We start from the raw sequence: 27,331 nt of genomic DNA, 5'->3' as shown, positions 1-27,331 counted from the left end.
CCCCCCCCCCCTCCTCCATGTAATTATTTATCAGAATTTGACTGATCCCCTTCCTCCCCCAATTATGCTTACGTAATATATGGACGGCCCCTTAGTTTTATTATACATTTATTTAATTTATTATAAAAATTATAGAAAAAAATATAAAAAAGCGAAATAGTTTTCGAAATTAATACAATTTTCTTCTTATTGAATTTTTTATAATTAACATTTACATAGAAAAATGAAATACTTACGGATGCCATGTAATCGCAGAAAGCGCATTATTCGCCGAATACAAATAATCCTGAAGATATTCCTGTTGTTCTACTGTCTTGTATGCCACAATATCTGGTCCTGTGATTAAACTGTTGGAATATCTTGGGAAAGTTTTTAGCATTTTGTGCAACTTGGCGACATATTGTCCCAGCTCGCCACCAGATAAGTCACATCTCGTTTGGCATTCTGCAGCAAAAGAATTTTAAAACAAATTTTAAAATTAAATATTTTAAGTATATCTATATTTTTTAAACAGTATTATTTTTCAAATATTTTGCAATGATTAAAATGTGCAGTTTATATACTCTGCTTTTATCTAGTCCTATTTATTATTGTTTCAAAAAGGCATTTATAATTTTTGAAAAGCTTACCATATCCCAATTGCCAGCTAATGTTATAACCCATGCGATCGCAAAAAGAGAGAAGTTTTATTATATTCCTGGGATTGCTAGAATCCGTTTTCAATTCATTATCAATATAATGAGGAGAGATGCATGCGATTACGTCTAATCCGGCGTTCTTTGCCCATTGATACATAAGTGTCCATTGATTTCCTGTCAGATTCAAACATTCTGTTAATTTACAAATATTTTATGTCAAAATATATTTCGACCAAGGCAAAAATAGACTATTGAATTTTGGGTTAGCCTATTCTTATATCTTTTTATATAGAATATTCCAAGAAATCATCCAATTCTGTATATACTGTAATATTATACGCAAGCAGACTTTGCGTATAATATTTATATGTCAGGTAAGAAGCGTACTCTTCGTGTGCTTTATTAGATTGAGAAGGCGATATGTATATACTATACATATCGCCTTCTCAATCTGAATAAATATGATTCGACAGCTGATTCGCTGTCAGCGAATGCAATAATCTAAATATTACATCAGCGAACATTAACGCTTTCGCAACTCGTAACCGCGTACTATTATCTCAAAGCTTGTTACATTATAACATTCACTAGGCGCTCTTGCCATCAAAGCTAATGGACGCGCATATAACTACTAGTAACCGCAAAATAAATTAACGACATTAACATTATGCAATAGCATCCTCTTCCATTGACGTCCTTGCTATCCTTTCAATGCACTCATAGCGGTCAGACTCGTTAAACGATCATGAAACTGTCATATAAGTGACACGTGTATTACCAATATGAAGACATATTTTGTTAATAACTAAACTAAAAGATTTATAAAACTTATAAAGTTTTTCTTATTGTTTAATTTTTTAAGACATTATTTTTTTGCTAAAATTTTCTGGGTTTTACTAAAATCTACAGGGAAAAGAAGAGAGAAGAAAAAGGAATATATATACATATTTAACATTATATAATGTATATTATATAATGTATAATGTACAATGTATATTATATAATGTATAATGTATAATGTATAATGTATATTACCAAAATGCACGTCATTTGGATCATCCGTAATCTTGTGAGAATATACTTCAGAGTTGTAAAAATTGCTTTGTGGTCCTCCAAGGCGAATGTAAGCAGGTGCCAAGCTTTGCGCCAAATTCGTGCTTTTCTCGATATTTTTACTGAACAATTAATACGAATTGTAATACTAAATCTTTTTTTCTCACATAAATACACTATTATAATATGAAACAAGATATTTTCTTTTAAAGAAAAAATGGATAATTGTAATAAATAATTAATTAATATTTTATCGATATATTCATGTATTCTTTTCTTCTTTTTAAATACTTACATAAAATCATTGTACTGCAACGTTGTCGGATCCAAAGTAAAACTGAGAAATGCATCATCAGTTACCGCAATTGGTTTCTTAAAGTTTATATCAAGTATTAGATTTTCCGCGAGACAATTCGCGACAAAAGAGATTACTCGCAAAAGCAAGCAGATATATTGTCGATGATATTTCATTTTTCCAGAAGTGTTTTTCTGCTTTGTTTTTACACTCGATTCTTGTTCTTCATTTTATTTTATATATAAACAAATATGATATAACTGAAAACTGTTCTAGGCCTTATATATACATATTTTTATATGAAAAAAATTTATAATATTATAAGAAAGAATCTACACACAAAAAATATTTAATTCTGGTAATGTAAGAAATTACGAATTCACATATGCACATAATCGACACAACAATCTGAAAGACCTTTTCACGCGTACTAAAATTTCATATTCACTAAGGTCGCGTACATGGTTCTGCAATCATTTCACAATGAAGAATGCTTAGCTCATGTTTTGAAATTGGAATTTCATTGCGTTAACAGAATCAATAATGTGCAAACACAGCAAAAATGTTCAATTATGTTTTGATGGGATTCTTAAATTTACACGATAGGTTTGTTAATTTTTTAGTCTAATTGACTTTTAGCATTTATTTAAAATTGGACAAAATTGTTGTTTGATAATGTCACATTTAAATCTCCTTCAAGAAAGCAAATTCTTATAAACTTATAAACTATTAAGAAATTACAAATATTAATTCAATAATTTAATAAAGACAATTGCGCTTATATTAATTAAATAACACAATGGAAAGAAAAAACGCAAATAAAAGTCTAAATGCGATACAAGTTACAATCGTGTAATTATAGTAACTACAAATGTTGCAAAAGTTAAATAAGAAATGTTAAACGTTCAATTTTCTTGAGATTTTTTGCATTCGTTGAAAAACAAAAAAAAACATTCTTTAAGAATATAAGCGTAATTTTTGTTTAAAACAAAATTTTGTCAAGGAAGTATTCGGTATGATTAATAAAAAAGTAAAATATTTGGTTATTTTTGCTTTTTATTAATTTTCAACAAATATCTCGGATTAAGTCATCGCTAGAAAAAAACAAACACAAATTTTTACTCGAGCAGTAAGCGTCTCCTCTACTGGAATACATTTTCGTCGAGACACCCTGTATATCCTGCGAGAGTGTATACTTGTGTGGGTGAATGTTGGGTGGTCACTTAATCTCTAAGGTTTTTTTATATAATATATATAATATATATATCTAACAACAATATAATATTATCATCATTCGCCTCTTTCTCTTCCTTTTTTTACTTTGTTAATGTTACATAATACATTATTATATTCAACAATAAACTCGTTTGTATCATTCCTTTATCGATTAGGTTAGCCGCTACGCACTTCTACTTTATACAAGGGTTTTTATTTCTCCGCCATACATTGTCGTTTTTGCTTTGCTTCCTTTGTTCACGCGAGCTTCCTGTTCTTTTTTTTCAGCGTTCTCTTTTTCGTCTGCCGCAAAATAGTCCTCCGATTCGAGGATTCCAAAATCCCAGCTTTTCATAAAGTAAAGAATGTGAATGCTTGACAAATGGCAAGAAAAATAAGTGGTCTGACAATTAAATCCGTTTAGTCAAAATTTATTTTAATACAACGCATTTTCTTTCAAGTTAATATTACGCTTTTCGAAATAAGATTCTTTTCTGCATCACACTTATATCAGTTATGTTTTAATTATTAGAGGGATTCTTCGATTGAAATACTGTTGAAGATAAGTAAAACAGTGACACGCATGTATCTTGTTGCATATTTTTATCGTTTTTGTGCTCTATAAATTAACAAAAGAAATATCTTCAAATTTAATTGTCAGATCAATTTCAAAATTGAATAAACGCTTTAAAGAAAATATAAATAAATTTAATATATTTACAATTTCTTAACACAAAATTTTATAGTTGACGTTAAAATTAAGAAAACAAAATCTCGATCAATTAAAATTTAAATTGTATGAATAGCCAAGATTTATATTCCTTAGGATATATTCGATTTTTGATTTTACGACTAAAATTAATAATCACCATTAGGACAAAAATATAGAGAAAAAATTTAAAGATCTCTAAATTTAGCAAAGCACGAATTTATAAATCAAAGAGTTTATTCATAAATTTTAAGAGTCCAGGCAATCTTCAGATCATTCGCGACCTTCCATTCATTTTCCGAGCAAGCTTCGTGCGATTCTCGTTCACTCCTTCTCACATTCCACATTCGGTGTGTGTTGTTAAATTCCCCAAACAATTTTATTCTAAATCGTTCTTAATTTAAGGACATCTTTTCGCAGATATCTGCTTATAAAAGAAAAATAAGCTTAGATTTCAAGTTGTCATAGATATCTTAGAGAATAGATTAGAATTCAAGCTTTATTCTTTATTATCTTTGTCATTATTTCTTCCAACTGATCCTTTCATTACTTTCTGAGGTGTTTAACTTTGTTTTATAAAGATGTTTCAGATCTGCGAAAAGTTGTCGTATAAGTTTTCAAATTTTTCGCTGTTAATCCTAGAACCCTAATTATTTCCAATAATGACAAATATAATTATTAAAATATTATTTTGTGTTTTGATATATATTATATTATTAAAATATTAATTTATAACTAAATTATAATTTCTTAAATTGTGTTTATAATTAAATTGTCAAGTAGTTTTACATGAATCAAAGTTAGTAGTCTAAAGTTAGCAGTATTAAGGTTCCAGGATTGAATTGATTGTAATTTATTTAAGCACTCGTTCGATAATAGTAATTGTAGGCATCAACAGTATTGCTTCTTGGTTTAACGAAATCACGAAGAGTCTGGTCCGCAACAATATCGAACGTACGCTATCGTCAAGAACAAATATGACGATTAATATAAAATAAGATAGAAAGTTCTATTTAGATCATCGACAGATTTTCATGTCAATATTTCAATCTATTGGATCATACTTTTCAATTGTATAGAAGTGTTTGTCGAAAAGAAAGCTAAATTTAACTTTGATAATTGAAATAAGAACAATTGATAAAATTAAAATTTTCTTCAGCATTATTCCTCATTATTCTCAATATTTATTTCTTTTGCATAAATTAAATTTGCTTATTAAATAAATTTTTCCAATTTTTTTATTCTACAAGTATGATAATTTGTTTTTTATAGTGCTCCAATAGATTAATATAAGATAGAATATAATAATATCCATGTTAAAACAGTAAAACGTTAGATAAATTTTAATTTAAAAAAAATTCACACAATCTTCATATATTTGAATTAGCGCGAGAAAAAGTTTATACAATATTATAAAACTCTTGCAATTAATCTAACGCATATAAAGAAAACATTAATATTAATAAATGCGATTGTTTAATATAATAACAACAATATACAAAGATCTCCAATCAATGGCACTTTTTTCTGCGCACAAATTCTGTCATTCAATCAATTTTTTTCTTTATTAAAAATGTCAAATCAATAATATACATTTTTTCATGAACTAAATAAGGCTAATTAATTTTGAAAATTTACTTTTAAAGTTATTTATCGTTAGGTGACATTTATTATTTTAAGACTGTGAATAAAATAACGTCTCGTTAAACTTTCAATATTCAAAATTGACTGGAGAATCTGCAAGTAAAAAGACACAATTGATTTTGAATGCCTTGTATGTAATTCTTGCGACAATAACTCCTTTCCATAAACATCGCACAAGTTCGCTCGGACATGTTGGTATAACGAATCATTGCTAACTCGAATGGCAGTCGAAAATGCGGAGTCTTTTTAACGCTCTTTCTTTCGAATTCATTCACAAAGTTTTCTCTCTCTCTCTCTTTCACTCTCCCTCTCTTTCATTTCCATGAATATCCCTCAGCACTCTCTTGTGTATAAAGCTAAAGTCTACCTACTTAACCACATATGGTTTTAACTTCCTTCTTAATAATGTATCTTGCTTAACGCCTAACTTCTCTAACCACAGATGTCCTCGAACTATCGCATTTCTCCTCGTCAATGCTTCAGAAAGAAAATTAAAAACAACAATACTTGCTCAAATAGTGGAAAAGTAACTTTTAAGTTACAAATAATGTAAAGAAATGATCACATGAATATATTCGACATAAATCACCTATATGTCGACTTGAGTTATTTGTAAGCTGAAATATATCAAATTCACAAAACGCTCGAATATCTATTATTGTTTTTACTTGTTATTCCAGAATGATTTTTCAAAGGAAACACGATAATTCGAGGACAACTTGTACGCAATGATCATCGTCGTCATCACTTTTCGCGATGTGAGCGATCGTAATAGTAATCGATTAACGTTAAGTTATCATTATTACTTTATAATGCGTTGTGTCGTTGTCTCTGAATAGCCAAGTCGGTGTTCACGAATTTCTCGATGTTCCTCGAGATCGTGCGCTAATCATCGATTTGAACAATAATTATTTTGCGAATAATATTTCTTGCGATACTGGATACAAGATTAATATTTAACTTAGCTCGATTTCAAGCAAAGCTAAAAATTTCAAGGTAACCGAATTTAATAACTGGGAATTCTCGAGTCCAAGAATTCGAGGATCTATATGAATCCTAAGATGACGCGAATATCTAATAGTTCAACAATCTACACTTTCAAAGGTGTAAGAATTCACAGACCCAAGAATTCATAAATTAATTCGCAAATTAATGTTATCTACCAGGATCTACATATCTAAATATCTACAAGGCTTCCTCTCTATAATCTAAAGGATATCTAGGAACTTTTTCATAAATATAAACGTCTCGAGGAAGTGAGAAACCCGTCCATATTGTAATTTTTCTTTTTTATCGTATTCGCTCTCGGTTGCGATTTTACGATAAAACCATCATTGTAAAAACGATAACGAGTTAAGATGTAGGTCGAGATGTCCATAGAAATTTTTATGTACATGGAAAAAACATAACGTTTGCCGCCTTGATTCTCAAAATTTTCGGCGCTATTTGGGCTTAACGAGGTCATTCCTTTCTTTAGGAATTATTACTGTTTTCCTACCCTCTCAATAAGGTTTTCTCGATTATCAAGTAGTCAAGCAGGATCGATACTAGTCGCACGAAGAAGATGGAGGAACGGAAGTTGAATTTGTGATTTAGAAAACTCGAGTCTTCGTAAACATTGAAACTTGAAATTTGTTCAAAAGAGCTCTTGTCACTTTCCGAATAGAATAATGAAATAATTCAATTTTGTCGAGTTAATATTGATCAGTATTATTTTTCTTGTTAAAGTTTGTGATATTAAAATTAAATCGTAGAATTTTGAAGTTCTTGATTTTTGAGATGTAAATCATTATAGATGAATCTTTAACACGGATGTAATGTGAATTAAGTTTATTCGAATTTCTTTGCCGTTCCATTTCTCTCCTCCCTACTTATTTTTTTCTCAGACCGACCGATCACGTTTGAGATTTACCCGTTCTATTGTCAATCCACGATTGACGCCGAGTATCTTTTAAAACGATTTAACATTGAAGAAAATCGATTCGAGAAATTGATCGAGCGATCAACGAGATGTTGTGGTCTACGATCGGTGAAGAGGAGTTAATTCGTGACTTCAACGACACTTCTTGACTGCTGAAGTTAAACACGATTTGTATTTAGCCTAAATACAATGTAGAAAATTTGAATATCACCGTGTAACGTAAATAGACAAGTATAGAAAGCAGCAGCGTATTATATTCTTCTTTTTTTTTTGTAGAAAGTAGAAAGGAACACGCCCGCTTCGTTCTATTACTTGCCTATCCTGATTATATGTATAAACCGTAATTTAGATTATTCTATGTCTACACTACTCACAGATACTAATAAACGTTTGTACTAAATACAATGCATTGTTAACCAAATTTCTCGTATCGTCTACATAATCAATCTGTGTTTATGTGTTCCCTCGAAGTGCGACAGTCGCGAAGTGAGACAAAAACTAACTTCGCTTCACGGTAGATCAGCCGATAGATCGATCGGTATATTATAGATAAACATTCGATATGCCGAGACGCGTCATGTGCCCCTGGCATTATTTCGAGAGCGGTTATTCCTCATGTGAAAATCTATAAAACACAAATCTCATCGCGCATTTCTTCTTCTTTGACATATATGTATGTATATATATCACGTGCCACGTGCCACGCGAAATTGGCTTAGGGTGGCTGAAGGGAAAAGGAGTGAAAGTTAGATTCTTTAATGTATGGAAAGTTATGCACTCGTCGTAAGTACGACATGTTGCACAGCACGCACAGGAGACAAACATAAAAATGATTTGAGCAAGTCCGAGAGCATTTTAGAGATGCAAATATGATTGTAAAAAAAGATATATGTTTCTTTTTTTTTTTCGAAAAATGCTATGAACTAGTGATTAAATATAAGAGATCATAAATAATAATTATTGCATTTAAATTAATAAGATTTTTTAAACACATAAAGTATTAAGAATCGCGTTAAAAATATAATTAGTATTAGGGATAGATAATAGGAAATTTAAAATAACAGCGATAGTAGTTATGTGCGTTTAATAAAAATCTATTCTATAAAGATCTAAAGCATTGAGTTTAGTTTTGATTTAAAGTAAAGAAACTTAATAATTCATTTAAAAGATATATTCTAAATTAAGAGGAATAAATAATACATTAAAGATCAAACAGATTGGATGTTAAATTAACAATGATTAGGTCGTTTTAAATAATAAAGATTTAACATATATATATTTTAACATAATAGTTTCTAAGTTTCTCATTTTTTCAATGTGAGCGTTTTTCTTAGTCTCTACGTTCTCAATTTATAATAGTTATAATTGTATATGGGATAAATAATAGTTACAATTGAAAATGGAGCAATAAGTAAAGAGAGAGACTCAAGTTAGTAATGTGATTATATGCATCAGAATCATAGAAGATTTTTTTTCATTTTCGCTGATAATCATACATTAAGCTGTCGTGCGGAAAATTCCTCGAGTTGCAGAAACTTTCCGACGATTTTTCTCATTAGCGACATGGCAACGAGCATTTTTTATTATCCCTAAACAATATAATTTATAATTTAACTGTAAAAATTTTTTGCTTATAACTTATAAAAATTTTTCATTTAATTCATTCAATTCTCAAAGAAATTATTTTATTTCTTAGTTTTTACCTTACAAAAGAAAATTAAAGAAGAAATATTTACATTTTTGTTAGTAGTGATAAGTATATAAAGCTATAATAAAGTAATAAATAAACATAATAAGATATAATTAATATAATAATAATAATAGGAACATTAAAAGATTTGTTTACAATGACTTATTTAAAAATCGCAAAATAACAATTTCTCATATTGTTTAGGGTTAATGTTGATTAAGAAACAACAACGACACACGACATTAGTCAGCGATAACATCGAATATGCGATGTTCTTTGGCTTTACATGCCATTACATTTTGCTTCATATTTTCGTCTATTTTACTACATAGATTAAGTATAGAAGAGAGAAGTAGGGTGCAACGCAACGTACATATATACGCGTTACACGTAAGTAATTACATCGTAAGTGACACTACGGAAAAATTACAAAGAGATAGCTAAATATCCGATCAAGAGAAAATTACGTCATATTGCGTCTTATCTCCAATGGAATTGAGAGCACATCACTTTTTCATTGAAACAATGAAGTTTCGATGCAAGCGAGATATTGTCGTCTTCGGGATTCCATTTCTTTACAATCATTTCAAAATTAGTTATGAAATTACACTGACTTGTATTTTGCCTTCTTTTAGAATTTTATAAATCTTATTATTATCTTGACATAATGTATAATGTGATTTTACTTATTTGATAAGTTAATAATTAATTTATAATTTTTTGATAAGAACTAAATAATATAATTAGTTTTTATTTTTGTAAAGAAGAGTGAAATAGTATCTCGAAGATGAAAACAATTTTTTGTTGCTTCGAAGGATAAATGGCAAATGCATCAATCAATTTTACAAAATTAAACTTTGCAAATATTTGATGCAAGAAGTTTAGATTTAGATTTTCTGACTTACTTAATTATATATTAGTATAAAATTACTATTAATCATGTTGAATTTAATAAATAAGCAAAGTTTTTATATATGTAAAATGGCACTGTTCACAACAGCATGATATGCCTCAGATATATGTCTTTGAAATCAAAATTAAATAAAGTAACAAAGGAAACCACGTCAGAAGGAAAAAAGGATTATAGAAAGAAATTAGCATTTTTAAATAACATATACATTTGCATCAATCCGAAAATCAGATTAACACAAGTACGATAATTAATCGATGCATTTCACTTGTCAGTTTGACGTCCTTCGTGTCCTTTGGATAGCAAGAACAACATCGTTACAACGAAGAGCACATGCATTTCACATACAACATTTTAACTAATATGGGAATCAGAAGTCATGAATTGTGGAACATTTAACCTAGCTTTTTCAAATCAAATCATTCTTCAATTAATACGAATTATCTTTTTTTTTCTTGCTGAAAATGAATAAGTTACTGTCTCATATCATGTTTCAAAGATTACAAATTAATAGTTACAATTAAAAATATATATAAAGTTGAATAAAACATTGAGTTTTAGAAAAATAGAGAGACAGAGATTTGCTTATTATTTTATTAACATTGATTCCCATATATTTAAACGTGCTACGTAGAGACACATCAAAAGTTTTCTAGAGTAACAGCAGCTAATAGAGAGATTAGTACAAAGATTAATGCAGGACTATTACGATTATAAGAGGATAAGTCGCGATAAGTGAGACGAGAGAAAGCGATTAAGCAAAATATTTTACGTCACTGTTAATTGCTGCATTTAAGTGGCCATTACAATTAAGTAGACCAGGATAACGTTTCAGTCATGTTGAACCTGTCTACTTCTTGCTAAAAGAGTTAAATTATTGGGTGTCAATGTTTTTAGCTATAATCCGCTTTTAATTGTAGATTAAAGTTTGTTCCGGAGAACATTCCTGGTCCTTTAAATGTGTTGCCATATTTCTTTGTACAAGCGAGAGCATTAATCTCAAGATTTGAAAGTTTATTAATGTCCAGATATTGGAATTTTTCAATACGTACATTATTAGAGAGCAAAAGTTTATAATAATTATCAAATATAATTAAATGCAACATTGGTTAGTTTATTGAATCTAAATATTTTAATATTGACTACTATATTAATTTATTTTCTATATTTTTGAATGTTGAGAATCACTCAAATAATATTAAAATTTTGTCGATTGTAAAAATGGAAAAATATAAAAAAAATGATAATTGTAAAAAATTAAAGTCTTATATAAATTGATATATCAGAAATCGTTAATGCTCCCTCTTGCATAGATCTTAATTTGTGGATATATTTGACTTACACATCTACAACAGATAAATACTGCGTATATTGAAAATTATACGAGAAAACGTATGCATATATCTTCAGTAAGTCGATTTATATTCAGTAATTGACTTTGAGTATAACATCGCTTTGGATATAATCTGAACGGCGGGGTACATCGTGAGGCTGTTCGAAGAGTACAGCAACGGTGTCATCGCACCAACGGTGTCAATGCCCTAATTAAAAACTCATAACTACGAAACTATGATGGTAACTCGAGAAATTAAATCAAATGTTAAAAAATGTAAAAAATTTGCAAATAAACAATTTCCGTATGAATTTAAAGAATATATTTATTTATAAAATATTTGTATATAAGTTTGTATTATAATATGTGAGAATTGTAACTCTGAATCTACATTTTGAAATGTTTTTTTAGAAAAAAATTAAGATTTTTTTATAATGTACCTAATATTAATAATTTGTTGATTCAATGAAATAGGAATGAAATAGGAATTTTTAAATCTTTTGTTTGCAGTTATGAGAATTAATCAGGATGATTAAACACGCAAGATGATTTACAGGAAATAGCGTAAAATTCGGCCGAGGCCGGATCTTCGAAAATGACCTCGTCGTTCATTTATCTTTCTAACTCTGATAACAAAATATATATATATATATGTATGTATATATTTGTGTGTATTTATATATTTTTTTCTTCTTTGATTATATTAATCCATATCCTAAAATTAAGAAATTGACGATGAGTATTTAAAATATCTTTTAAAATATAGTTGTAAAGGAAAATGTTATAATAGCAATAATGCAAAAATGATATAATGTTCTATTTTATTAATTCTATAATGATAATAAATACTTATAATAATAATAATTATTATTAATATAAATGTTTAAATAATATTAATGCTAATAATATTACGAAAATAGATTTATAAATAGGATTAATAATAGATTAATAAAATAAAATAGAGAATTAGATAAAAGATAGATTTAAAAAATAGGATTATAATTTATAATTGCTATTGTTTATCTCGTATTTTATACAATAGACTTTAAAACCTTATATACTTCTCGCAAATTTTTGCGAATAAATAAAATATAATATGTCAGAAACCATCTGTGAACGAAGCGTATGACGATGGGTTCAACTTCTTCGAGATTGTATTAGAGAGGTTTCGATATTGATTATGCCGTTTGGGATTAATTGTGGAACGAATTACCCGTTACAGGGTAATTTTCGAAGATCTTCAGCCAGACAGATAGTTACACGAGAGCGATAAGCTACGCGACGAAGAAGATCAGCCAGCCAGCGACATTGATAAAGAAGAAGACACGATAAGCGGAGCAGAAATTTCACATGCACATCGATAGACAGATGAAAGATTACACATCGAGTACACTTTGCAAAACATATTGCAAAAAAAAAATTTTTTGGTTTTTTTCCGCATCCTGGATATATTAGTCGATCGTCTCCTTGATTCTCGTGCGTGAATCGTTGGAGGTTTGGTTGTCAGACGAGAGATCATTTCTTTTCTGCGTAACTTCATAGAGAAACACAAAGATAATCGTAGTAGCAGATAGACACAGAATGTTTATAAAATAATGGTTCAAATCGATACATTGAATAGAATATATTAAACCAAGAAAAATTGTCGCAGTCAACATATTAGCTGTTTTTGTAAACTAGTAATGTAATACTTTCCACACGTTGTATGTTTTTTGGAAATAGTATGTTTGCAGATTTTTTTATTGAGATTTTTCTACTTGGTTTAACAAGTTCTTTTAATATATTATTTTGAACCATTATCTTTTTTAAATATTCTATATAGACATAGAATATTTAGTTTAGTAAAAATAAGAATAATGAAGATTCAATTTATACATGATTGTGAAAAATGTATAGAGAAAACTTGATTAATTTTATGATCCCATATACGCAGCTAATTTGTAATACATTCTTCATTTGATTTACGAAATTACATATTAACATTTAATATATAAGATAAGAAATATATAATGAAATATATATTACGTTATTATATTATTACAAAGTAAATCAGTTAATTAAAAATAATAATTAAAATAAAACAATAATTAAAACAAATAAAAAGTTTGCATATAGATTATTTTATTATTAGAAATATAATAAAATAAAATTTTCTATAAAAAAGTAATTTCAGAATCTGATCGATTTTAATTTTTATCATAAACATAACTATTTAGATAATACAATTGCTCAACACCATCCCTTAAGTACAAATTGAATTTCTCCAAGAGTAATTAATTTATTTTTGTTTCTAATTTATGATTTTTCTCAATAATGTCTGCCGATTAAAACGCGATTTTGAAGATCACAAATCAAATTTTCTGGTAAAGTTTTGGTTTGAACCTATGAAAATCCTCATCCATTTTCCAGCAAGATCGAAAGAAGAACGAGGATAAGTCAAATGCTGAAAGAAAAGTTTTTGGTTTGTTTTTCGTGAGCAAACAGCTGCAGAGTCGCATCGGATGGTGGAGTTTCTTGCTCTGAAAACCGAGAAAGAGAGAGAGAGAGAGAGAGAGAAAGGGAGGGCAGGAAGGGAGAGATAGTAGGGAGAGAAAGGAAAAGTCGAGTTGGAAAGGACAAAACTGAGAAGAAGAAAAAGGAAGGCAGCACGTTGTCAGCGATTTTTGCAGAACTTTCGGTCGTCACCGAACTTGGCGAACTTCAAAGGCGGTTCTGCTCTTTCCGCGAATTACGGCAGAAAGTTCGCGGTTTTTTTACGATAAAAGTGTGGAATAAATGCAGTCAGCGAAACGCTCTGTTTGCGTTCACTGAATATTGCTATTTGTTCGACGATAATTAATCCTTGGATAACGGTGTCTAAGTCTTTTCAATTTCAGACGAGATTAATGATGTTTGTACAAATTTTTTGTAGAGAAATAAAATGTATATAATAATAAAATTTATAAATATATAATAAATATAATATAATTTATATGTTTGCTTTTATTATTTAAGTTTATTTTATAAATATTTTAAGAGACATCAAAGTATTTAGAAAATATGATAAAATAAAATCTCATAAATACATTAAATTTATTTTAAAATGATTTTAGAAGTTTTAATATGAATTTTTTAACAATCCCGAACTTTGCTTAAAAAACATTCTTGCGCATAATTTTGACGGAGTTACGTACAACACCTTGCAAGGTATTTGCAAAATAAGCACAATCACTGATATTCTCCTTTACAATATTGTGTGTTGCGAAAAAAGTTACAAAAACTTTATCCCCTGAACAACGAAATGGATATTAAAAATACGTAGAAGAATAAATTAAATTATATTTTATAAAATTGACGGTGTATTTTCAGAAACTTTGTACAAGAATAGAATAGCACATATATTTAAAAAATGATCCTTAAATTATATATAAAATTATTATACAAATAAAAAATATAACTATGGTACATAAATAAATAATACAGATAAAACATAATATAAATATTAATTACAAAATAAACATAAAGTAGAAAAATTTCCGAAATTTGAAGTTTTTTTAGCGATAGAAGGTCAAATAGTTGAGTTTATAAACTGTAATAACAGTAAAAGAAAGAAGATAAAAGATGAGTTTAAGAGCAAATGAACAGAGATTTGAAGTAATCATATTTCTAGAATAATAATTTAATGATTATTTAATTATAAATTGATAGAGTGACGTCCAATTGATTCGCAATCATTTTCAATCGTGTGCTCTACCACTAATTTTGTTAAACTTGTTAACTTCAGTCTTTCAAGCTTTAAAATCCAATTTATCAGACAAAAATTTATTTATAAGATAATTATTTTAAAAAACTTAATTTTAAATTATGTAATTAAAATTTGTAATAACATTCAATTATCAAGCTATTTTGTGGAGTAATTTAGAAAAATATTTGTAAAATTAATCCACGAAGCCAATCAATAAATAAAAAAAAGTTAATTAAAGAGAACAAGTATATAGGTACTATAATATTCTACATTAGATAATTTTGATCTGACCTCTGTCAGCGGTAAAACCAATTTATCACTTTATTATTATTATTTATTGTTTATGAATTGAATGTATTACTAATTCATTTTATCATTACCCTGCCATTCGAGGGTTAAGAAAATGTTAGGCGTATATGAATTTAACACGTCCAAATAAAAAAATACATTTCTCTGTTTCCCGTACAAAAATGGTATTACAATATACTAAATGTCTTTTTTCTTCTCATTTTTTTGTCTGCGCTTTTATCTTTATCTGTATACCAACTCCCATATATATGTGTATATATGTATATTATTATAGATAATTAAAAAATTAAATGTAAAATCTTTCATATATAAACAAAATCAGTGAGAATAACACAAATTTAAACTTTTTTACTTGCGTTTAATGACATAAGAATATAATTTTTGAAAATCTTGAGAATCTCTAATAACATTTTATCATAAAATTTAAAATTTGTCTTAAAATATAAAAATATCTTTAAATATCTTAACATTAACAACAAAACAGGTAACTAGAACTCACAATAGAAACGTCTAATAACGAGTATAAATGTAGTTGATGTAACACAATAAAAATTATGTTTTTTGTTATGTTAAACCGTTCATAATAAATTATTTAAAAATATAGAGTAAATCTATTATATTTAAAATCTAGAAAAGCAACACAAGAAGCCAATAATCTAATTAATTTACAATTAACTTATAACTGATTTTTATTTTTTCTGTTTTCTGAATTTAATAAAATGTTTATCCATATTGATGTCATGTTTTTCATTATTACTATTTGTCTTCTTAAATTAGCATTCTCATTTAGTTTTTGAACGAATGGCAGAGCGAGGAGACTAGCAATTGTCATTAGTCACATTTCGTGATGATTTTACCGTAACGCTCGATGTGTTCGTCTTTAAGTATGAATTTTTAATAATCATAGTAGCATTACTAATAATAACGATAACAATAATAAGAACCTCCTTCATCACTATTTTCTCTCTCTTCTCTCCTTATTATATTAAAGCAGTCGTCGAACGAACTTCTATCAACTACATAACTCAGCTACAATTGTTATTATTTTTTCACTATCCGAAAAATCTTTCCTAAAAACTTAACGTGCTAACATACGTTTCTTTTTTTTGCTTCTTTCATCTTTTTCTCTATTTATGTTTATATATATATATATATATATATGTATATATGTGTATATATTATATATATATATATATATATATACATATATAAACTTTATCGTTATTGTTTGTAACGAGCGAGAGAAGCTAAATATCCCGCCTTGCACCTTGCGTTTTCGAGCACGTGATATTTGCAAGTGTGTATCTATCTCGAGAGTCGTATGCTGCACGACCAGATAGCGCGGCATTATGTATAATTAAATTTTTATTTCTAAGAAAAGAGATTAGCATTCAACTATAAAACATCGACTGCTAGCGGAGAATTAAAATATGTTAGTTAAAACCACAAAAAAATTTGTTTGTTAGCAAATTTTGTTTTCATTCTACTACCATATAATTATTTCTGTCAATTTTGCACATACTTTAGATCAGATTGGTAGATTAAAATAATTTATAATCTATTATCAACAAGTGTGAACTTAAACGTACTAGATGCATGAATATTTAGCTTTGATATGTATGTTGCATATTTTGTCCATTCAGTACTTTCTACTTCCTGTATAAATTATGAAAAGACAATATGTAACGTTGTTGTGAAACTGTAGTAAATATAACAATAGTATACATAGTAGTCATAATAATTGTGTGTGTAAGTGTAATAACAGTGATATAACTGGGATATAAATCAGACGTTGGCTACAAAAAGTAAAAAATTTATATGGTCGTTAACGTTAGCATCGTCGATATAAGTTAATTAGCAGATTAGTCGACAGATGATAAAGTTTTGATAATTTTTTAAAAGATTGTTACTTCTTGATTTTTATAATCAATAGTCTCACTCTCGAATATTCGTTCATTAATTTTTACGTTCTTTTTTTATAATTTTAGATATTTTAATTTTGTGTTTTTCCCTTATATTAATTAATTTTGTATTATAATCTTGCGTTTGAGACCAATTTTTGGTTGGATTACTAGTTTTATTATGCACAATGTTACAACTTGCCTTTTATGTCATGATTTAAAGAGTTTATATAGCTAGCAACCCATGGTTTTACAGTTAAAAGCAGTGACAATTATTATATTAAATGAGAAGGATTTATAAATGTGATAGAAAAGAACATTAATTAAAATAAAGATAGTTAGTCAGACTATAAGTGTTGTAGCAATATAAAGCATAGTATAGTTTCTGTACTACGACGCATTCATTGGAGCTGTTAATTGACCATCTAATAGGGAAGTTTCGAGGTCCAATTGCTTCCGAAGTTTCTCATTTGAGCTCGATAACTATATCTGACTGACTTGCACACAGACCGCAGTAATATAATTGCACGCAGCAAGAAGCCAGTCACCTTCCCTGTTACGTATCTTTTATTTCCGGAAAAATAAAAGGTTAATTGATCACTGCATGAGTCATGCTTGTTACGTTCTAACTATGCAGAAGCCGTAATCGTACGATAATTGTAAGACTCTAAAAATGATCTTATGGTTACTGTAAGTAGTTTACTGGATATATCTGTGCCGAATGATTGTTAAATACGAAATTTAGAAAGCTTTAACGATTCTTCTGAAAACATTCCACAAATTTCCTGCCAAAGAAGTATTGTAAGACACCTATCTAATATATCCCTATCTGAGAATCAATTAACTTGTCTAAAACGTTCGTAGTACATGATCTTTAAAAATATAGAATAACTAGATATTCCATAAAATATCTAAATAAACAAATCATTAATACTAATAATAAGTAAAGAGTGAATGGTTAGTTCCTGTAATAATCAATAGTTAATTTTCAATCACCAAATTGCGCCAAAAATTCTCCGTATAACTATAGAATATCTAGACGAACTATAAATAGAAAATAACTCAGTATCCACAGTTGGATACTTCACTCGTCATACCAGATAATTGATTTGTTATAAACTATACTACATCTAAACACATTCTACAGAACACCTAATTATCCTATATAAAACAACATCACTTCACACTTCGTTTTAACTGCAACAATTACATAAAAAAATCACACTCTGGTCGAGTCAGCATTCTCTCTCTCTCTCTCTCTCTCTCTCTCTTTTTCCCTTTTTGTCTTCATCGTCGTTTACATCGTTTTTACCCCCTAAATTTTCCCTTCACGAACACCATCGACGATCGACAATATTTCAGTCATCTCTCCTTTTGGTTTTTACACAATTCTTTCGTCATATTGTTTGCTTTCAAATGAAATGAGATTAAACTTTTGGAATTCTAATTCTTTTCTGCGATATTTCGTTACGCGATCTTCATTCTTTCTAAAGACAATTGTGTCTGTACCTTTTTGTTTCGTGCTTCTCTTCAAGATAATTATTATGTCGATTATTTTGATGATTAATTTTATTTTTCTTCAATGTCGTCAATGCCTGGATCTCTTCGTTTTGCGCTGAAGAACATTAGGACGTCTGTCGAGAATTTCTCCCAAATTTATGGATTTTAAACTGAAGTTTATATCTCTTCGTTGTAGTAAATCGAGAGAATTGGTTCTTGTATTTTCTCAACAAGCATCTTTCAATCTCATTCTTTATTCTGTTGATTTATTTTGATTTTTTCCATTTACTGTATAAATATAACAGCATGCTCTGCTGTTTATTTAGTTCATTTACTTTTGTTGAAATATTTATAATATATATTTATTTAATGTTTTAGATTTATTGTTATGTTCCTAGTTTACGGATGATTTCTCTTTTGAATTTACTGGAAATAACTAGCGTTACCAGTAAATTACTAGCACCGATTATAATTAGATTTTAAAATTTCTTAAAAATCTTTTCCAGAATTAAATTCATTCTTAGATTTTAATTTTGTATGTTCAGTTAGTAATCTTCTTTTACTTCCAGTTATCAATACCAATTCAGTTATCAGATTTTAATAAAAAAATCACATCTTTTCCAAGTTTCAGCTTCTACTTTCTAATTTCTTGCATATCTTGCGTAAATTTAATATTTTCGATATTTCAAATATTTCATTCATATATCATTCAACTCTTTTGATAATCTTTTTTCTCTGCATAAAAGGTAATTCTTCTTTCATCACTAACTTCAAATCCGATGCAGGATAAAATCCTCGACAGGATCCTTTCGATTTTTGAAATTGCATCTAAATGTGACGGCAATGAAAAATCCTTTAGGAATCCTTTGAAAATCCTTGGGATATCTTCTGGCTCATTCTCGTCGTTCATTTTCGTTCACTTTAAGCAACGATCGACCAATCGACTGTTGGAATTGATCTCCGATTGATCGACACGACGATGGCGTTCCAATGTTGGTAACTCTACATATCAGTTTTCCTCTTTCTCGTTGCTTCGTTATCTCTTCCGCTACCCCTTTCTCCTTTGTTCCTCTGGGCAGCAGGGCGGATGCGAGCCCGACGACGACGTATGATATCGTTGTCATCTTTCTCGCGAACCGCGCGATGCAATAGGCTCATTGGAGGCTGCACTTACTTTCAATTTGTGACTTGATCTCGTTCACTTGCGTTTCTATCGTATTTCTCAGTTCTGAAACAGTCAAATATAATAATATGTTTAATAAAATATCAATAAAATCTAAAACAAAAAATAATAAGAGAAAAAGGCACAAGTTAACAAAAATTTTTAATTGAGAATGAAAACTTTTTGTGAAAAAAATATAAGATATAAAAAAAGAAAGAAACATATAAAAGAAAGAGAACAATCCTTATTGGAAGTGTCTTGATAGATAAAAATTTACAGTTGACAAAGTTATTTGTTTAAAAAAATTGTAATCCTCTTTCCAAAATTTAATTTTCGTAGAAGACATAAACATTTTTATCTTTTAAGTTTTATATCTCTTTTTCTTAAAGATAATTATACAGAAAACTTATTTTTTGCAAATTTCAATTCTTTACGTAATTCTGGTAAATTGAGTATGAAAGTGAATAAATAAAATTGTTGATATGAAATTTAAATGAAGTTAGAACACATTATAAAAGTACATTAATAATGTATTTTTGCAACTAAGAAAATGTCGCTGTATATTTCGCTTTAATGAGTAAAACAAAAATAATTTTTACTGAATCTCATAATTAGAATTTCTAAGAATTCTAAGATTTTATAAAAATTTAATGAAGGCATAATAAAATATGTACCATACATAATATGATGAAGGACAATTAATTAACGATATACATATATAAATATATATGAATCCAAATATTCGGGTAGTTGGCAGAGCTTGTGTTTCTGAATCTCTCTAGTGTTGCGGGGATTTAGAGTAATTTCCCTAAGGGCTTAGCTTGTTCTTTAAGCTACTATTATATATTAACACGATTCGACGTTTTCTCATAAAGATATAGTGATATAGAAAATAGTTGTAATGTTAGATTTGTATTTGCAAAATTAGAACATCTGTCAAATTTTGTAGCCAAAATTTTACCTCATATTTTGTGATCCATATGTACTTTGCCGAGTTTAATAGATGTAGTGTAAATATTCTAAGAAACATTTCATAGTTTGATCACGATGGCGATAACGATTTTGGATTTATTAAAAATAGCCATTATTTTTTCTTCTGAGATAATTTAATTTATCTCACTTTTACTTAATCTTGTCTTTTATGTTTCAAAGCGAGAAATTTATATCTTTATATATATTTATGTAATTTTGCAATAAATAACTAGCTTGAGATTAAATTTTCATGATTGTGAATAAATAAAATTCTTTTATTCTTAATCATAATTTAAAATTTATTGAGGCCTTGACATTTTTATAAAAAAAATTAGGTTTAGAATTATGCAAAACGTTGTAAGTGAAAGCTAATTTGACTGATAAAACGTTTCATTTTAAATATATCGAAATAATATTGCAAACATTACATACTAGTGAATTCGTCTTCATCTTCGGCTTCAGCTTCGGCCGCTAGTTCCTCCGGTGTCTTCTTCTTCCGCATCAGAGGGTTAGGCTCTTCCTGTGGCATTTCCTGTACCTCTTCTCTTTTCTTTATATTATACTGTAAATAAAAAATAATAATATCTCATCAAGCAAGATAGAGGAATTTATAATTTCTCTACCCGGTATATTGTATTAATTTGTTATACTACTTTATTATTTTATCATTATAATTATACACTGTAATCATATATATCTCATATAGTTAATATCTTTTTTATTTTACATTTTTTACAATAAATCATATATTTATTATCATATATCTTTATCACACAAATATTTATTTTATTGTATTAATTTATACTTTAACAAATAATTAATATCTCTCTCTTTTCTTTCTTGCCGCTCCCCCCCCCCTCTCTCTCTCTCTCTCTTTATTTGCTATTTAATACATCCAATTTATAACAAGCAGCGATGGTTCTCGCGTATTGATGCTTTGTATTCTTGGTACAATAATAAGCTCGATTGCGAAGCAAGCTGGACATAGCATGGCACAAGTGCCGTTGTCGCTGCGTGTATAGGAATATGCCTCATACACAAGTATTATCATTACCTGTGGGATACGTATATGTACGTTGTACTGCGCTGACCAAGGCCTCATTAATAATTGGTGCCTTTCAGTGAAATGATTTGTTGTGCTACGAATAATAGTGCATATTCGGCGTCGTGAATGCCTTTGTTCTCTCCAGATGAGTCGTTTTTAGAAAAAAACGCGTTATGTCCAATTATTTGCGATTCAAGAAAATAAGTAATAATTTGAAACCAATGATATGTAATGTATGTCTTATGTATAATATGTTGCGCACGTATTATAACTTATTACGCGATTTCTGTTACTATATACATCAGTTCGCTTAAGTATACATTAATTTTCTAGTAAAGGAGAATCGTTAGCACATCTCACAAACCTGTAAGTAATATGATAATTAGTTTGAACAAGATATATTTTTCTTCCCAACTTATAACAGTATTGATAACGCAATGAGAGAGAGAAAAGCACTTCTTTCTATTACAATCAATATATATTTCGTTAGTACGCAAACATTTAGTTAATAACTATTTATTTAATATAAATTTTTTCTTTATTACATAAAAAATATTAATATTTTAAAAGAGTATGTCTCTTCTAAGGGAATATCGATTTTTCGTCAAAAAACTCTTTAATAGCAAAGAAATAATGAAAACATCGAAAAATGTATTTAAAAATATACAATAAACTGTGCTAGTCTTTCTAATGTAAATGAGTTTCTTGCGAGTCAAAAGTTTCAAGAAAATGTTAATTAATATCCTAATATTATACTTTAATTTTTAGAGTTCCAAAAATGTCTAAAAGTTTTTAGCACATGCAGAAAAATTCTATTATGTCTTATAATGTTAAAAGGGATAGGACACTTTGACCAGTCTGAAGAATAAAGGTTTTTTTAAGCTTGGATTGCAGAAAAAATATAAATACAATTAAAATGTACTCCCTATCGCGTGACCGAGCTTTATTTTTTTTTTTTTTGAAAATTGACAGAAATAAACATGTTTAAACTTTTTATCCATTTTTGACATTATAAATGTTATTGTATTTTGAAAACTAAAAATGTTATCAACAAAATCGTTGGTCACGCGATAGGGAGTACATTTTAATTTATGAAACTATTTCGATTTTTCTGTGTCAAAATAACCAAAATGGCGGAATCATGTACGTTTAAAAGTGCACGTTTTATGCGGATTACTGTATTTCCTCGAGAGATTAATATTTTTCAATAAAATTTGAAACATAACAAGTTTAATATATGTATGAATAAAGTGCCAAATTCCAAGTGGATCGTATTTATACTTTTTCTGCAATCCAAGCTCAAAAAATCTTTATTTTTCAGGCTGGTCCAAGTGTCCTACCCCCTTAATTCTCCGATTATATACATATGTCACAAGAACTCGTTCTCTTTTAAACTCTCAATCTCTCAACGAACATACACGTTATATCGAGGAGACAGATAGCACAAGGATAAACGAGCACTGTACCTCACATGGCAGCGTCAAATCTGATGCTCTGATCCTGACGTTAATTAATGTTCCTCGATACACGCGCAACATGTTCGCGCGCCTCTTGCATCTGTACGTGTGCTTCTGTCCATTCATGTTCGAAATTATGAGAACGTTATTATGCGCCGGATTATAGTTGCGCGGCGATTTATCATTTAACGCGCGGCGTTACATTTTACTAGCACATACAATTATGCTAAAAATAACCGGACAATTAAAAAAGTACATGATTCTAAAGTCAAGATAAAAAGAACTAAAGACGCGTAAATAACTGTATCAACTTTAGTTATTAATTATATGTATATAAAATTATACAATAATTATTAGATAATAACACTGTGGAACAAACAAATTTGATCTTTTTCTATATAACAAATGTGAATAGTCATTTCCGACGTATTTTTGACGTGTAATACGTCGGGAATGACTATTCACATTTGTGATGCAAAATCGTGTTTTATAGTGTAATAATTAAAATTTTCACAATTATATTAGGTATTCATAATTCCTTATTAAAATTTTTTTTATACTTATATGCATAAATGATTCTTATTCTTTAGAATTACAGATATCGCTCATTGTCATATATGTAATAATAAATTTTATGTAGCATTTATTGCATTTAATGCACACAATAATTGCAACTGTTTGATAGCAATTAATGAATAAACAACTGCTTGAAGTTTTGCGCCATTCGCTTATTCTAATGATATTAGTACAGTGTGTTGCCTCCATGAAGCCCGCAGAGTGAGTCGCACTGCGGCGTTTTTGAGGCCTGCGTCCTTTCATGCCCTCGTTTCGTATGCTCTGCATTCTTATGTAACTATTCATGAAATTATTCATTTTCTCGCCATTTATTAATTATTATAAACAAGACAAACTATATTAAATAGATAATTTTAGTGAAACGAATTATGTATATTAAACAAATAATATTATGATATTTTAACGAATTTTGAAAAATTTGATATTTTGCCAATATTTCCAAAAGATTTGATAAACAATATTAACATATCTATAATTTTCTCTTTCTTTTCTCCCTCTTTCATCATTTATTATTATCATTAGACCTATAACTAGCATTATTAGTTTGTAGAAACGAAAGGAAAGATTGGAAGAAGAGATTATGGTATTCGATACTCCCTATATGCATCATAAATTTTGTTGGTGCTAAAAATAGACAGAAGATCTGATACGGTGCCATATTACCGCGGGAAAATTGGAATCTGAGATCTCTGTCGGGATTCAGAGTTATAGTAGGTTTCAAAAGACGATGTATCGTATTGCTCCTTTTCTTGTGAAAATCTACACACACACACACACACAATACTAATCTACATACATTCTAATTACACTTTTTCATTCGCGAATATAAATTTAATTATCAAGTAATCCTATAAAGAAAATGTTCACACAATACAATTCCTAATTATACAAACAATATATAAATTTAAAATAAGTATTAAGTATTTCTAAAATAAATTGATATTTTGTATTATATGACAAATTCAATCAATTATTCAATCAATCAGCGATGCAGCTAATGCAGCGCTGTTTTCTATAAATCGGTACATACAACATCGCTCGCGACACTGCCATCGGTATCATTAAATTAGCTGATACTTTGTAAATTAAATAACCTTATTTCGTTTATAAAGTACACATTCTCAGGTGCTTTCGCAAGACAGTTCCTCATCTGGTGAACGTCTTAAAAGGAGTCAGCCTGACTCTATTAGGAAGTCGCCATATTGAATGCAGGGACTCCCTACTAGAGTCAATTTGACCCCAGTTAAGTTCAATCTTCTCTCTTCCTAGTTCACTTCATCGTCGCCTCTTTTTTTCTCACCTCCGTTGTCACATTTGATGCTTCCTCTTCCTTTTTCGAATATTATCTTCGACATTTACTTATAGGATACGCGTGTTTAACAGAAAAACGATCAATCACCCTTAATTATAATATAACGGTTAATGCCGAACTTGCCACTTATAACGACGGCTGCCCTATTTTACTTAAGTAACTTCTACACATATAATTCTCAGCCTTGTTAGTTTTTTATCTCGATATCGATAGATACAATATCTCGATGAATTTAACTCTCCTCAAAGTTACAGCACTATTCCTCGCATTGGTTTAGCATGTGACGTATAAATTATTTAACGCAATCGTTGAAGGCCTATGCTATGCTGAATGCTACTGCCAATCGATTGTGCCTGATTCTATGTAATTTGCGATCGTTTCGATTGACTGAAAATACCAACGCAAGGCTAGACATAGACGCCAAAGATTGCTTTACGTTGGTTGCGTTGAAAATTTTATTGAGGCTAGGTCGACAATAAACTATTCTCATATATCGATTTATAGGTATCTTCGTATATATCGTCAATCTGTTCAATTATGATCTTACTATGATCTGACAAATACGTTCACAAAATTAATAAAGCAAAATTTATTTTAATTGGAATTTCAACTTTTGTATAAATTAATACTTCTTTAAAGTAGATTTCTCCTGTGTATATACATTTATTTTAGCAGTGTTTGTGTTGTTCAAGAAACTCTTTCAACTTTTCGAATGTTTCAATTGGAATTAATAAATTAAAACTTTTTCTCAAATGGTTGTAAATAATTTGAGTCATTTTTCATCATTTCTTCTATTCAATACTCAATACTTCCACTCGGTACTTATTAAAAGAAAGAAGTACAAAAGAGGAAAATGAAGAAGAAGCAGTGTATGGCTAACGAACAATAGGATAATCATTCGATGATGAGATACATAACAAAATAAAAATAAAAGTATTGCGATAAAGACGATGATATTGATAGAAACTGATTATAACAATGTTCAATAATGTCGTTCCTTTAACGATATTTTGTCTTCGAGGAATTATCCTTGAGGACTAAGAACAGAAGGCCGATAGAAGAAGCAGAAAGAATAAAGTATGTAATATAATATTTTCTCGGAGTAATGTAAAACGCGAACAATATTAGATCGATAAGCAAAACTTTGGAAATTTCGTTCTTTCTCTCTTTCTCTATTTTCACTCTTTCTTTCTATTTATTTAGCATTATGTTTCAGTTTTAGAAAAAAACATTATTTTTGATGTGAGAAAGATTCAGTCTTTAATATGTTTTTTTCGGATTCGTTTATTCTGTGTGTATGTTTGTAAATTCAAAACTATTTTGTGTCTCTCGAAAATCTCCCAAATATATTTTTTTGCCAACAGTAATAAAAAATGTAAGGCAATCGCACATATCGCGAAACAAATATAAATGCATTCTATAAATATTAACAGATCTAGCTTGCATATAGTTTTGATGTGATGATAAATGTTACGAAGTAATATTTACACTAATATAGCATAATAAATGAAATAATATATTGGTCGAAATTTAATATAAAAAAGATAAAATATTATGTATAATATATATTTTTTAGATATTGTATGTTTAGCTTAAAATAATACATATATATGTATTGTGCTGCTTCTTCCGCGACAAATCCTCGAGACTAATTTGCAAATAAAGTAATAAAAAGAATATTTTCAAATTGCGCAAGGACTTTACTATAACAAAGTCCCACTTCGTTCATTAGTCAAGATAGGAAATCGGATTTGACTTGACCCAATGCGATTACCATGCCAAAGCCTCTTCCACTACTACACGGGATAGTGGATGCTCTATTCTCATGAGAGATCGCGGCTCTCGCGTCTCAATCTTTTCCGCTCATTTTCGAAGAATCATGTTTCTACCGAGATGGAAAGGATTTGAAGGTAGTTCTTTCGTCTATGATGAAGCAACCATTAGTGTTAATTATATTTCGTCGAG

The 27,331-nt window shown here is 28.9% G+C and overlaps 2 protein-coding genes and 1 long non-coding RNA gene across 4 annotated transcripts in view; 1 reads left to right on the top strand and 2 right to left on the bottom strand.

Moving 5' to 3' along the window:
- Positions 1–231: 231 nt before the first annotated feature.
- On the bottom strand, positions 232–2,474 carry LOC105459866 (heparanase-like). The gene is made up of 4 exons (XM_011706203.1): positions 1,987–2,474; positions 1,674–1,813; positions 630–812; positions 232–444 (listed from the first exon to the last, which is right to left on the bottom strand). The coding sequence occupies exons 1-4, from the start codon at positions 2,160–2,162 to the stop codon at positions 233–235; spliced, it is 711 nt and encodes a 236-aa protein (XP_011704505.1). The 5' UTR covers positions 2,163–2,474; the 3' UTR covers position 232.
- Positions 2,475–15,845: 13,371 nt separating this feature from the next.
- On the top strand, positions 15,846–19,994 carry LOC105459864. The gene is made up of 2 exons (XR_975738.1): positions 15,846–16,586; positions 16,646–19,994. It is a non-coding gene; the product is annotated as an uncharacterized LOC105459864 (long non-coding RNA).
- Positions 19,374–27,331, bottom strand: part of LOC105459865 (complexin) — a 114,832-nt gene continuing 106,874 nt past the window's right edge. For both annotated transcript variants that reach the window (XM_011706201.1, XM_011706202.1), the window contains 2 exons: positions 21,409–21,538; positions 19,374–20,070 (listed from right to left, as the gene is read on the bottom strand). In XM_011706201.1, coding sequence (XP_011704503.1) covers positions 19,997–20,070; positions 21,409–21,538 — 204 coding nt within the window. In that variant the 3' untranslated portion in view covers positions 19,374–19,996. The remainder of the gene's footprint in view (positions 20,071–21,408; positions 21,539–27,331) is intronic.

Source organism: Wasmannia auropunctata, unplaced genomic scaffold (assembly GCF_000956235.1).
Source record: "Wasmannia auropunctata unplaced genomic scaffold, wasmannia.A_1.0 LD333505.1, whole genome shotgun sequence".
Classification (NCBI taxonomy): domain Eukaryota; kingdom Metazoa; phylum Arthropoda; class Insecta; order Hymenoptera; family Formicidae; genus Wasmannia; species Wasmannia auropunctata.
This window is presented reverse-complemented; position numbering and strand designations above follow the sequence as displayed.